The sequence below is a fragment of the Entelurus aequoreus genome, linkage group LG17 (assembly GCF_033978785.1).
Source record: "Entelurus aequoreus isolate RoL-2023_Sb linkage group LG17, RoL_Eaeq_v1.1, whole genome shotgun sequence".
NCBI lineage: Eukaryota > Metazoa > Chordata > Actinopteri > Syngnathiformes > Syngnathidae > Entelurus > Entelurus aequoreus.
Window position 1 is genome coordinate 3810345 of NC_084747.1, and position 15000 is coordinate 3825344.

Here is a 15000-nt window from a genome sequence, read left to right on the forward strand (position 1 = left end):
AGTCGGAATTTCCTATGACAAATGTCACCATTTTGCATTAAAAAGTAATAATTTTACGAAAAAAATATTGCAATATTACAGAAACAGAAAGAATATGAGAAATTGTTCACCATTTTATTTTTTTTAAAAGTCGACACATTGTGAGAAAAAGACTGCTTTTTGTTAACTTTTTTATTTTTTTATTTTTTTTTGTTTGCAATTGGTTTTTAATCTTTATTATTTATTTCAAGTTATTAGAGTATGTCTCTGTATACATTTATTTTTGTATACATTTTGACCAAAGGAGGCACACTTGTTATTACATATGTTGGCCAGAGGAGAAGCACTTCAAATTTTTACACACACTTGTTATTTCATATGTTGACCTTCTTGAGACCTCCGAATAATGCCTACCTCTTTAGGACTACCCTTTCTAGATATGTAAAGAAGTGTATTTACAACATTAATAATATATACATACTATGCAAATATAAAAAAGCTTGTTGTGAAAAATGTGTTGGAATTTCACAAGAAAAAAATCAAAGTTTCACCAGAAAAGCAGTGTTATAATAAAAGTTGTGATTTCACTCAACGCAAGACAAACTTTTACAAAAAAAACGGAACATTTGTGCACTATTATGATAAAAGTTGGAATGTTACCCAATAGCAGTCGCAAAAGCTTAACATTTTGACAATTTTATGAAAAGAGTCGTCATTTTACTCGACAAAAGCCACAATTTTATAAGAAAACCTTAAAATGTTGGCAATATTATAATAATAATCGGAATTTTACTTGGCAAAATGATGACAAAAGTCAGTTTTACTGAAAAAAAAATTCACTATTTTGCAAGGACAACTAAAAAATTGGCAGTATTGTGATAAAAGTCGGAATTTCCTATGACAAATGTCACCATTTTGCATTAAAAAGTAATAATTTTACGAAAAAATATTGCAACATTACAGAAACAGAAAGAATATGAGAAATTGTTCACAATTTTTATTTTTTTTAAAGTCGACACATTGTGAGAAAGACTGCTTTTTGTTAACTTTTTTATTTTTTTATTTTTTTTTGTTTGCAATTGGTTTTTAATCTTTATTATTTATTTCAAGTTATTAGAGTATGTCTCTATATACATTTATTTTTGTATACATTTTGACCAAAGGAGGCACACTTGTTATTACATATGTTGGCCAGAGGAGAAGCACTTCAAATTTTTACACACACTTGTTATTTCATATGTTGACCTTCTTGAGACCTCCGAATAATGCCCTACCTCTTTAGGACTACCCTTTCTAGATATGTAAAGATGTGTATTTACAACAATAATAATATATACATACTATGCAAATATAAAAAAGCTGGTTGTGAAAAATGTGTTGGAAATTCACAAGAAAAAAATCAAAGTTTCACCAGAAAAGCAGTGTTATAATAAAAGTTGTGATTTCACTCAACGCAAGACAAACTTTTACAAGAAAAACGGAGCATTTGTGCACTATTATGATAAAAGTTGGAATGTTACCCAATAGCAGTCGCAAAAGCTTAAGATTTTGACAATATTATGAAAAGAGTCGTCATTTTACTCGACAAAAGCCACAATTTTATAAGAAAACCTTAAAATGTTGGCAATATTATAATTGTAATCGGAATTTTACTCGGCAAAATGATGACAAAAGTCAGTTTTGCTGAAAAAAAATTCGCTATTTTGCAAGGGCAACTAAAAAATTGGCAGTATTGTGATAAAAGTCGGAATTTCATATGACAAATGTCACCATTTTGCATTAAAAAGTAATAATTTTACAAAAAAATATTGCAATATTACAGAAACACAAAGAATATGAGAAATTGTTCACCATTTTATTTTTTTTAAAAGTCGACACATTGTGAGAAAAAGACTGCTTTTTGTTAAGTTTTTAAAAAAAAATTTTTTTGTTTGCAATTGGTTTTTAATCTTTATTATTTATTTCAAGTTATTAGAGTATGTCTCTGTATACATTTATTTTTTTATACATTTTGACCAAAGGAGGCACATTTCAATTTCTTACACACACTTGTTATTACATATGTTGGCCAGAGGAGAAGCACTTCAAATTTTTACACACACTTGTTATTTCATAAGTAGACCAGAGGGGGGAGCACTTTTAAAACTGACACAGTCAATTAAAAAATCCCTCCTTTTTGGGACCACCCTCATTTTGATAGATGTCACCAGCAGGGGTGCTAATGAGACATTCTCTATTAGATGCAATGTTTGCATCTGTATTGGTTCTGTATTGATTTCGGTCTTAACTTGTTCACCGGTCCTCATATGGAAGGTACTACTCCTTGTTGATGTCTCAAGAAGGGTAGAAATACAAGAACAAACACACACACACACACTCTCTTGTATTTCTTACCTTCTTGAGACCTCCGAATAATGCCTACCTCTTTAGGACCACCCTTTCTAGATATGTAAAGAAGTGTATTTACAACATTAATAATATATACATACTATGCAAATATAAAAAAGCTTGTTGTGAAAAATGTGTTGGAATTTCACAAGAAAAAAATCAAAGTTTCACCAGAAAAGCAGTGTTATAATAAAAGTTGTGATTTCACTCAACGCAAGACAAACTTTTACAAGAAAAACGGAGCATTTGTGCACTATTATGATAAAAGTTGGAATGTTACCCAACAGCAGTCGCAAAAGCTTAACATTTTGACAATTTTATGAAAAGAGTCGTCATTTTACTCGACAAAAGTCACAATTTTATAAGAAAACCTTCAAATGTTGGCAATATTATAATTATAATCGGAATTTTACTTGGCAAAATGATGACAAAAGTCAGTTTTGCTGAAAAAAGTTTCACTATTTTGCAAGGACAACTAAAAAATTGGCAGTATTGTGATAAAAGTCGGAATTTCCTATGACAAATGTCACCATTTTGCATTAAAAAGTAATAACTTTACGAAAAAATATTGCAATATTACAGAAACAGAAAGAATATGAGAAATTGTTCACAATTTTTTTTTTTTTTAAAGTCGACACATTGTGAGAAAAAGACTGCTTTTTGTTGACTTTTTTTTTTTTAATTTTTTTTTGTTTGCAATTGGTTTTTAATCTTTATTATTTATTTCAAGTTATTAGAGTATGTCTCTGTATACATTTATTTTTGTATACATTTTGACCAAAGGAGGCACATTTCAATTTCTTACACACACTTGTTATTACATATGTTGGCCAGAGGAGAAGCACTTCAAATTTTTACACACACTTGTTATTTCATATGTAGACCAGAGGGGGGAGCACTTTTAAAACTGACACAGTCAATTTGAAAAATCCCTCCTTTTTGGGACCACCCTCATTTTGATAGATGTCACCAGCAGGGGTGCTAATGAGACATTCTCTATTAGATGCAATGTTTGCATCTGTATTGGTTCTGTATTGATTTCGGTCTTAACTTGTTCACCGGTCCTCATATGGAAGGTACTACTCCTTGTTGATGTCTCAAGAAGGGTAGAAATACAAGAACAAACACACACACACACACACACACACACACACACACACACACTCTTGTATTTCTTACCTTCTTGAGACCTCCGAATAATGCCTACCTCTTTAGGACCAGCCTTTCTAGATATGTAAAGAAGTGTATTTACAACATTAATAATATATACATACTATGCAAATATAAAAAAGCTTGTGAAAAATGTGTTGGAATTTCACAAGAAAAAAATCAACGTTTCACCAGAAAAGCAGTGTTATAATAAAAGTTGTGATTTCACTCAACGCAAGACAAACTTTTACAAGAAAAACGGAACATTTGTGCACTATTATGATAAAAGTTGGAATGTTCGCAAAAGCTTAACATTTTGACAATTTTATGAAAAGAGTCGTCATTTTACTCGACAAAAGCCACAATTTTATAAGAAAACCTTAAAATGTTGGCAATATTATAATTGTAATCGGAATTTTACTTGGCAAAATGATGAAAAAAGTCAGTTTTACTGAAAAAAATGTCACTATTTTGCAAGGACAACTAAAAAATTGGCAGTATTGTGATAAAAGTCGGAATTTCCTATGACAAATGTCACCATTTTGCATTAAAAAGTAATAATTTTAGGAAAAAATATTGCAATATTACAGAAACACAAAGAATATGAGAAATTGTTCACCATTTTATTTTTTTTAAAAGTCGACACATTGTGAGAAAAAGACTGCTTTTTGTTAACTTTTTTTTTTTTTTTTTTTTTTTGCAATTGGTTTTTAATCTTTATTATTTATTTCAAGTTATTAGAGTATGTCTCTGTATACATTTATTTTTGTATACATTTTGACCAAAGGAGGCACATTTCAATTTCTTACACACACTTGTTATTACATATGTTGGCCAGAGGAGAAGCACTTCAAATTTTTACACACACTTGTTATTTCATAAGTAGACCAGAGGGGGGAGCACTTTTAAAACTGACACAGTCAATTAAAAAATCCCTCCTTTTTGGGACCACCCTCATTTTGATAGATGTCACCAGCAGGGGTGCTAATGAGACATTCTCTATTAGATGCAATGTTTGCATCTGTATTGGTTCTGTATTGATTTCGGTCTTAACTTGTTCACCGGTCCTCATATGGAAGGTACTACTCCTTGTTGATGTCTCAAGAAGGGTAGAAATACAAGAACAAACACACACACACACACTCTCTTGTATTTCTTACCTTCTTGAGACCTCCGAATAATGCCTACCTCTTTAGGACCAGCCTTTCTAGATATGTAAAGAAGTGTATTTACAACATTAATAATATATACATACTATGCAAATATAAAAAAGCTTGTTGTGAAAAATGTGTTGGAATTTCACAAGAAAAAAATCAAAGTTTCACCAGAAAAGCAGTGTTATAATAAAAGTTGTGATTTCACTCAACGCAAGACAAACTTTTACAAGAAAAACGGAGCATTTGTGCACTATTATGATAAAAGTTGGAATGTTACCCAATAGCAGTCGCAAAAGCTTAACATTTTGACAATTTTATGAAAAGAGTCGTCATTTTACTCGACAAAAGTCACAATTTTATAAGAAAACCTTCAAATGTTGGCAATATTATAATAATAATCGGAATTTTACTTGGCAAAATGATGACAAAAGTCAGTTTTGCTGAAAAAAGTTTCACTATTTTGCAAGGACAACTAAAAAATTGGCAGTATTGTGATAAAAGTCGGAATTTCCTATGACAAATGTCACCATTTTGCATTAAAAAGTAATAACTTTACGAAAAAATATTGCAATATTACAGAAACAGAAAGAATATGAGAAATTGTTCACAATTTATTTTTTTTTTTTAAAGTCGACACATTGTGAGAAAAAGACTGCTTTTTGTTGACTTTTTTTTTTTTAAATTTTTTTTTGTTTGCAATTGGTTTTTAATCTTTATTATTTATTTCAAGTTATTAGAGTATTTCTCTGTATACATTTATTTTTGTATACATTTTGACCAAAGGAGCAATTTCTTACACACACTTGTTATTACATATGTTGGCCAGAGGAGAAGCACTTCAAATGTTTACACACACTTGTTATTTCATAAGTAGACCAGAGGGGGGAGCACTTTTAAAACTGACACAGTCAATTTGAAAAATCTCTCCTTTTTGGGACCACCCTCATTTTGATAGATGTCACCAGCAGGGGTGCTAATGAGACATTGTCTATTAGATGCAATGTTTGCATCTGTATTGGTTCTGTATTGATTTCGGTCTTAACTTGTTCACCGGTCCTCATATGGAAGGTACTACTCCTTGTTGATGTCTCAAGAAGGGTAGAAATACAAGAAAAAACACACACACACACACACACTCTTGTATTTTTTACCTTCTTGAGACCTCCGAATAATGCCTACCTCTTTAGGACCAGCCTTTCTAGATATGTAAAGAAGTGTATTTACAACATTAATAATATATACATACTATGCAAATATAAAAAAGCTTGTTGTGAAAAATGTGTTGGAATTTCACAAGAAAAAAATCAAAGTTTCACCAGAAAAGCAGTGTTATAATAAAAGTTGTGATTCCACTCAACGCAAGACAAACTTTTACAAGAAAAACGGAACATTTGTGCACTATTATGATAAAAGTTGGAATGTTACCCAATAGCAGTCGCAAAAGCTTAACATTTTGACAATTTTATGAAAAGAGTCGTCATTTTACTCGACAAAAGCCACAATTTTATAAGAAAACCTTCAAATGTTGGCAATATTATAATTATAAATCTGAATTTTACTTGGCAAAATGATGACAAAAGTCAGTTTTACTGAAAAAAATTTTCACTATTTTGCAAGGACAACTAAAAAATTGGCAGTATTGTGATAAAAGTCGGAATTTCCTATGACAAATGTCACCATTTTGCATTAAAAAGTAATAATTTTACGAAAAAATATTGCATTACAGAAACAGAAAGAATATGAGAAATTGTTCACCATTTTATTTTTTTTTAAAGTCGACACATTGTGAGAAAAAGACTGCTTTTTGTTAACTTTTTTTTTTTTTTAATTTTTTTTTGTTTGCAATTGGTTTTTAATCTTTATTATTTATTTCAAGTTATTAGAGTATGTCTCTGTATACATTTATTTTTGTATACATTTTGACCAAAGGAGGCACATTTCAATTTCTTACACACACTTGTTATTACATATGTTGGCCAGAGGAGAAGCACTTCAAATTTTTACACACACTTGTTATTTCATAAGTAGACCAGAGGGGGGAGCACTTTTAAAACTGACACAGTCAATTTGAAAAATCCCTCCTTTTTGGGACCACCCTCATTTTGATAGATGTCACCAGCAGGGGTGCTAATGAGACATTCTCTATTAGATGCAATGTTTGCATCTGTATTGGTTCTGTATTGATTTCGGTCTTAACTTGTTCACCGGTCCTCATATGGAAGGTACTACTCCTTGTTGATGTCTCAAGAAGGGTAGAAATACAAGAACAAACACACACACACACACACACACACACACACACACACACGCACACACACACACACACACACACACAGCCATGTTGTTACTCACTTCTTGCTGTCTCCTCCCTCTCCTCTTCTGCACAGCCCCAGACAAACAGCAGCAAAAACAGCATAGTCACCAGCCCAAAAGGAAACATCCCCTCACCTGCTCTGGTATTTACCTCCTAAACACCCCCCCCCCCCCCCCCATCAACACCAGCCACTACCTTTTTATGTATGTGTCAGTACCGCCCACCCCCGCCGCTCTTCTTCTCCATTTAAAGGCCGCCTCTCTCGCCCGCTGTCTCTGCATAGTGTGTGTCTGTTGTCGCCCGCCGTCTCGCTGTTTGTGCGTGATGTTCTGTTTGTCTCGTGGCCACAGCGGTCGGCGACGTCCTCAAGTAGCGGGTGGTGTTTTTATACTCACTCACACACGTATACACGCATATATACACACAGTTGACGTGGATGTGATTTTGGGAGCCGCAGGGATTGTTATTTTGCAGTAGGTGTTTGAAAACAGCACAGCACTGCTGCCATACTTATAAGGGTGTAGCGGTACACAAAAATGTCGGTTCGGTACGTACCTCGGTTTGGAGGTCACGGTTCGGTTCATTTTCGGTACAGTAAGAAGAAAACAAAATATACATTTTCTGGTTCTTTATTTACCAACATTTGTAAACAATGGCTTTATCCTTTTAACATAACAATAACATACATACACACACAGGGTCCATTGCCAGGGTTAATGTGTTCAACATATAGCAAATAAAAACTAAATAAGACAGTGTTTCCCATAAACTGCCAAGATACCTGTGGCGGTGGGGGCGTGGCTACGGGCGTGGTCACCATGACATCATCGAGTAATTTGCATAATTTACTACAATGATATGATTTTCTCTAAAAAGGCTCAAAAAATGTATACTTACTAATTAATAATAACAGTTTTGTTTTAAACATCCATCCATCCATCCATTTTACAATATAATTACAACACTTTATGTACATATTTATATACAGATTTGAACAATAAGTTATTCACTGAAATATATTTATTAATTGTGGTTCTTACAAAAGCTAAAATGTCTCTTAAAGCTCTGCCCCTTTAATTAGTGCATACTAAATCATTTAACTTTAGCCTACTACTACAACCATATTATTTACCAGCAACATAAAGTGAAACAGAGGCAGAGGTGTCCTGCCACAGTCAGTAACAAATAAACAGAAAACGGTAGTGGTGGTAGATAGACACAGAGCTTCATCAAACATCTGATCCACTGAACAAAGACCTCCAAAAATCTTGATCCTACACTTCTCTTTTGTAAAGTAAATCTGAACAGCCGATCATCAACATCAACTATATGATTTGCCTGAGAAGCTGGACAGGACAAAAATAAAATAAAATAAAATAAATCTATTTGTGGCGGCCTTAATTCTTTCGTGGCGGGCTGCCACAAATAAATTAATGTGTGGGAAACACACAGAATTGGTTTCTTAACAAAACCTTTCCACATATAAAGTGCAACATTAAACTGCTTCAAGTTGTTGCTCAGATTAAATAAAATGACAAAACTTTTCTTCTACATATAAAAAGTGCAACATTAAACAGTTTCAAGTCAACTCAGCCTCAGATTACATTTTCTTCCCCCCCCCCCCCCCCAGCCTTTAATTAACCCTGGTGACTTTCACTCAATTTTCATGTTTTTTGCCAGAAAAATCAGTTTATCCACATTGTCTGCAGAAAGAGCAGACCTGCTTGCAGTTAAAATGTCTCCAGCTGGGGAAAATACCCTTTCACTGGGCACGGAGGTAGCAGGTATGGCGAGGTAGCGCCTGGCTAACTTGGCGGTAAGAGGATATATGGGCTCATTGTTCTTCCACCATAGAAGTGGCTCAAAATCTAGTTTTTAAAGGCCTACTGAAATGAATTTTTTTTATTCAAACGGGGATAGCAGATCTATTCTATGTGTCATACTTGATCATTTCGCAATATTGCCATATTTTTGCTGAAAGGATTTAGTAGAGAACATTGACGATAAAGATCGCAACTTTTGGTATCTGACAAAAAAAAGCCTTGCCCCTACCGGAAGTAGCGTGACGGAGTCAGTTGAACATTTCCGCAAAGTTCCCTATTGTTTACAATGATGGCGGCCAGAAGTGAGAGAGATTCGGACCGAGGAAGCGACGATTTCCCCATTCATTTGAGCGAGGATGAAAGATTTGTGGATGAGGAACGTGAAAGTGAAGGACTAGTGGGGAGTGAAAGCGATTCAGATAGGGAAGATGCTGTGAGAGGCGGGTGGGACCTGATATTCAGCTGGGAATGACTACAACAGTAAATAAACACAAGACATATATATACTCTATTAGCCACAACACAACCAGGCTTATATTTAATATGCCACAAATTAATCCCGCATAACAAACACCTGCGTGTTTGTTATGCCAGCTCCTAGCTCCCGTCCATATAACCCGCCAATACAATTCAAACACCTGCACAACAAACACAATCACTCAGCCCAAAGGACCGTTCACCTAACCCAAGCTTCATAAAGCTTATATATTTACTCAAAGTTACGTATGTGACACGCACGTACGGGCAAGCGATCAAATGTTTGGAAGCGCAGCTGCGTACTCACGGTAGCACGTCTGTGTATCCAAATCAAAGTAATCCTGGTAAGAGTCTGTGTTGTCCCAATTCTCTACAGGCATCTGTGTATGGAAGTCAAAGTCCTCCTGGTAAGAGTCTCTGTTGTCCGAGTTCTTCGATCTTGACTGCATCTTTCGGGAATGTAAACAATGAAACACCGGCTGTGTTGTGTTGCTGACTTCCCTCGCAAAATACTCCGCTTCGCACCGACAACTTTCTTCTTTGCTTGCTCAGCTTCTTTCTCCATAATGCAATGAACAAATTGCAAAAGATTCACCAACACAGATGTCCAGAATACTGTGGAATAATGACATGAAAACAGAGCTATTTTGTATTGGATACAATGGGCTACCAATACTCCTGTTTCACTGGCTACGTCACGCGCATACGTCATCCTCAAAGGCGTTTTGAACCGGAAGTTCCCCGGGAAATTTAAAATGTCACTTTATAAGTTAACCCGGCCGTATCAGCATGTGTTGCAATGTTAAGATTTCATCATTGATATATAAACTATCAGACTGCGTGGTCGCTAGTAGTGGCTTTCAGTAGGCCTTTAATGCAATATGGTCTTAAATCTGCTGCTATAAAAACACCAACGGCATTTCTTATTGCTTAGCCCTGCCTGACTCGCCGAGGAGAGGCTGCTTGAATGCGGTCGGAGCTGAGTTTGTTCGTCCTTCTCTTCGTTGAAGCGATGTTATCCATTGTTGTATCGCACCGCGAAACCGAAATGTTCCCAAACGGGAGATCTTAACGAGGCAGGAGGGTCTTCCAGCTCTGGCTTTTGCATGTTGTAGTAGCCCGGTCGTTGCTAGCATGCCGTGTGTTGTACCATTGTTTACACAACGTGCGGTACGCTACTTAATATGTCCGTGTGGAAACTCGTTTGGTACACCTCCGAACCGAACCCCCCCGTACCGAAACGATTCAACACAAATACACGTACCGTTACACCCTTACATATTTAGGATCTTTGACTATATTTTTGGGGCAGCACAGTGGCACAGGGGTTAGTGCATGTGCCTCACAACACGAAGGTCCTGAGTAGTCCTGAGTTCAATCCCGGGCTCGGGATCTTTCTGTGTGGAGTTTGCATGTTCTCCTGCGTGGGTTCCCTCCGGCTTCCTCCCACCTCCAAGGACATTCACCTGGGGATAGGCCCCTCCCGCCTCCAAAGACATGCACCTGAGGATAGGCCCCTCCCGCCTCCAAAGACTTGCACCTGGGGATAGGCCCCTCCCACCTCCAAAGACTTGCACCTGGGGATAGGCCCCTCCCGCCTCCAAAGACATGCACCTGAGGATAGGCCCCTCCCCCCTCCAAAGACATGCACCTGGGGATAGGCCCCTCCCGCCTCCAAAGACATGCACCTGGGGATAGGCCCCTCCCACCTCCAAAGACATGCACCTGGGGATAGGCCCCTCCCACCTCCAAAGACATGCACCTGGGGATAGGCCTCCCCACCTCCAAAGACTTGCACCTGGGGATAGGCCCCTCCCACCTCCAAAGACTTGCACCTGGGGATAGGCCCCTCCCACCTCCAAAGACTTGCACCTGGGGATAGGCCTCCCCACCTCCAAAGACTTGCACCTGGGGATAGGCCCCTCCCGCCTCCAAAGACATGCACCTGGGGATAGGCCCCTCCCGCCTCCAAAGACATGCACCTGGGGATAGGCCCCTCCCACCTCCAAGGACATTCACCTGGGGATAGGCCCCTCCCGCCTCCAAATACATGCACCTGGGGATAGGCCCCTCCCACCTCCAAAGACATGCACCTGGGGATAGGCCCCTCCCGCCTCCAAATACATGCACCTGGGGATAGGCCCCTCCCACCTCCAAGGACATTCACCTGGGGATAGGCCCCTCCCGCCTCCAAATACATGCACCTGGGGATAGGCCCCTCCCACCTCCAAGGACATTCACCTGGGGATAGGCCCCTCCCGCCTCCAAAGACATGCACCTGGGGATAGGCCCCTCCCACCTCCAAAGACATGCACCTGGGAATAGGTTGATTGTCAACACTAAAATGGTCCCTAGTGTGTGAATGTTGTCTGTCTATCTGTGTTGGCCCTGCGATGAGGTGGGGACTTGTCCAGGGTGTACCCCGCCTTCTGCCCCGAATGCAGCTGAGATAGGCTCCAGCACCCCCCCGCCGCCACCCCAAAAGGGACAAGCGGTAGAAAATGGATGTATGGATCCTAAATGATTCTAATCAAATGAATGAATCAAGCGGATGCTGTGTATTCTGCGACCTGAAAGACAGCTTCTGCGAGTTATTCATCCAATATGGCCGAATGTGTTGTGTATGTAGGTATGTGTAACCAGATATTGGGGTCAAGATCCAGGCTTGGTCATAAATCAGACACCCAAGTGTTAGTTTCCTCGCTGATGTCATGTGGCAGAGCAGAGTTTGGCTTCGCTGCTTTGCACTCCTGCAGACTAAACATAGTGTTGTTCCTGATGATTATGTTACACTCTCGTCACCAGCTTTGCACTCTACACACACTTATTCCACACACCCCCCCCCCCCATGGCATCAGCGCGTGTGATGTGTTCTGGTGGAGTTCTTCGCATCCCGGAGGAGAGCAGCGAGGCGTGAGGCCGGCTATCGCTAGGCAGAGTTGATCAGTTTCCTGCAAAAACGTCCTCCTAAAATTGGACGAGCCCAAGCACACCCCCCTGCTTATTTTGTGATGCCACCATGCGCCGGTCGCCCCGGGCGACGGTTGCCGTGACACTGGCTGGTCGCAACAGGGGCGTTACTTCCTGGGAGAGGGAGTGACGCTCGCCAGCGGCATTTGTGCCTTCATCTCTGATGTCACATGACCTCATTTAACTTCAGTCCTTGCATTGATAATGCGGCGCAGCCCCCCTGTTAAAGGCCTACTGAAAGCCACTACCAGCGACCACGCAGTCTGATAGTTTATATATCAATGATGAAATCTTAACATTGCAACACATGCCAATACGGCCGGGTTAACTTATAAAGTGACATTTTAAATTTCCCGGCAAACTTCCGGCTGAAAACGTCTATGTATGATGACGTATGCGCGTGACGGAATCAGTTGATACGGAAGTATTGGTACCCCATTGAATACAATACAAAAAGCTCTGTTTTCATCTCAAAATTCCACAGTATTCTGGACATCTGTGTTGGTGAATCTTCTGCAATTTGTTTAATGAACAATGAAGACTGCAAAGAAGAAAGTTGTAGGTGGGATCGGTGTATTAGCGGCGGACTACAGCAACACAACCAGGAGGACTTTGAGAAGGATAGCAGACGCGCTAGCCCAGGGGTCGGCAACCTTTACCACTCAAAGAGCCATTTTGGCAAGTTTCACAAATTAAAGAAAGTAATGGGAGCCACAAAAAAAAATTTAAAATGAAAAACACCGCATAAAAAGCTTAAATGCTTTGTGCTATGTTAACCAGGGGTCTCCGACACACGCACCGGCACGCACTTTAATGTGGAAATTTGATGTTAGTGCAGCCCGCGAGTTTTGAATGAATGGCGCTTGATAGCGTCATGCTTGCCAACCCCCTCATTTTTCCCGGGAGACTCCCGATTATCAGAGCGTGATGACACTGCATTTGGCGCCCTCTACAGTCTGCCTTAAAAGTGTACCTGCTCGACCACATGTAGAATGCAGTTTCAGCTTGCTCACGTAAGTGACAGCAATGCGTACTAGCTCAGCAGCCACACATCTTACACTGACGGTACCAATACCCAGAATCCCATGCAGCCCTAACTCTTCCGCTCAACCAACGCACGGAGAGGGGGTGGGGGGGGGGGGGGGGGGGGTTGATGTGTGGGAGGATTTGGTGGTAGCGGGGGTGTATAATGTAGACCGGAAGAGTTAGGGCTGCATGGGATTCTGGGTAATGGTTGTGTTGTGTTTATGTTGTGTTACGGTGGGATGTTCTCCAGAAATGTGTTTTTCATTCTTTTTTGGTGTGGGTTTACAGTGTGGCGCATATTTGTAACGTAACAATGTTAAAGTTGTTTGATACGGCTACCGTCAGTGTAAGCTGTGTGGCTGATGAGTAAGTATGCTTTGCTGTCTCCTGTGTGTGCAAGTAATAACAACATGCAACATGTGGCTGGACTGGCACGCTGTATGTAAATGCTATAGAGGACAATTACTGCAGTGCAATTAGGGCACGCCCTTTATTTAGTAATTAGAGTGTAAATAGGATTATTTTTTCCCTGGGAGTTATCTAGGAGAGACACTGAGATCCATAAACCTCCTGGGAAAATCGGGGGGGTCGGCATGTATGTAGCTGAGCCGCATCAGAGTGGTCAAGGAGCCGCATGCGGCTCCGGAGCCGCGGGTTGCCGACCCCTGCGCTAGCCGCTGACCTCACCTTGACTTCCTCCGTCTCCGGGCCGCCGACGCATCGGTGATCGGGTGAGCACGGGTCGTGATGAGCAGATGAGAGCTGGTGTAGGTGCAGAGCTAATGTTTTTAGCATAGCTCTGTCGAGGTTCCGTGGCTAAGTTAGGTTCAATGGCGTCGTTAGCAACAGCATTGCTAAGCTTCGCCAAGCTGGAAAGCATTAACCGTGTAGTTACATGTCCAGAGTTTGGTAGTATTGTTGATCTTCTGTCTATCCTTCCAGTCAGGGACTCATTTGTTTTGTTTCTATATGCAGTTAAGCCCGATGCTATCACGTTAGCTCAGTAGCTAAAGTGCTTCACCGATGTATTGTCGTGGAGATAAAAGTCACTGTGAATGTCCATTTCGCGTTCTCGACTCTCATTTTCAAGAGGATATAGTATCCGAGGTGGTTTAAAATACAAATCCGTGATCCACAATAGAAAAAGGAGAGAGTGTGGAATCCAATGAGCCAGCTTGTACCTAAGTTACGGTCAGAGCGAAAAAAGATACGTTCTGCACTGCACTGCTAGTCCTTCACTGTAACGTTCCTCATCCACGAATCTTTCATCCTCGCTCAAATTAATGGGGTAATCGTCGCTTTCTCGGTCCGAATCTCTCTCGCTGCTGGTGTAAACAATGGGAAAATGTGAGCAGCCCTTCCTCCGGTGACGTCACGCTACTTCCGGTACTGGCAAGGCTTTTTTTTTTATCAGAGACCAAAAGTTGCGAACTTTATCGTCGTTGTTCTCTACTAAATCCTTTCAGCAAAAATATGGCAATATCGCGAAATGATCAAGTATGACACATAGAATGGATCTGCTATCCCCGTTTAAATAAAAAAAATTAATTTCAGTAGGCCTTTAACCGCACTACTGTTGCGTCGACCAGCTCTTCCTCCAAGGGAATCTAAGTTACTGGTCAATCCCAAGTTCTTTCAATGACATATATGCTAAGTAAGAAGGACCATCAAGACAGAATAGGACTATTTTCAAGTTTTACTAAAGCTTTAGGAGGTC

The 15000-nt window shown here is 39.5% G+C and overlaps 1 protein-coding gene across 17 annotated transcripts in view; it reads left to right on the forward strand.

Moving 5' to 3' along the window:
- LOC133632149 (calcium/calmodulin-dependent protein kinase type II subunit beta-like) overlaps positions 1 to 15000 on the forward strand; it is a 231670-nt gene that overhangs the window by 178951 nt on the left and 37719 nt on the right. For 9 of the 17 annotated variants that reach the window (XM_062024415.1, XM_062024398.1, XM_062024401.1 and 6 more), the window contains one exon: positions 7061 to 7129. The exons of the other annotated variants lie outside the window; for them this stretch is intronic. In XM_062024415.1, the coding sequence (XP_061880399.1) occupies positions 7061 to 7129 (69 nt within the window). The remainder of the gene's footprint in view (positions 1 to 7060; positions 7130 to 15000) is intronic. 17 annotated transcript variants of the gene reach the window in all.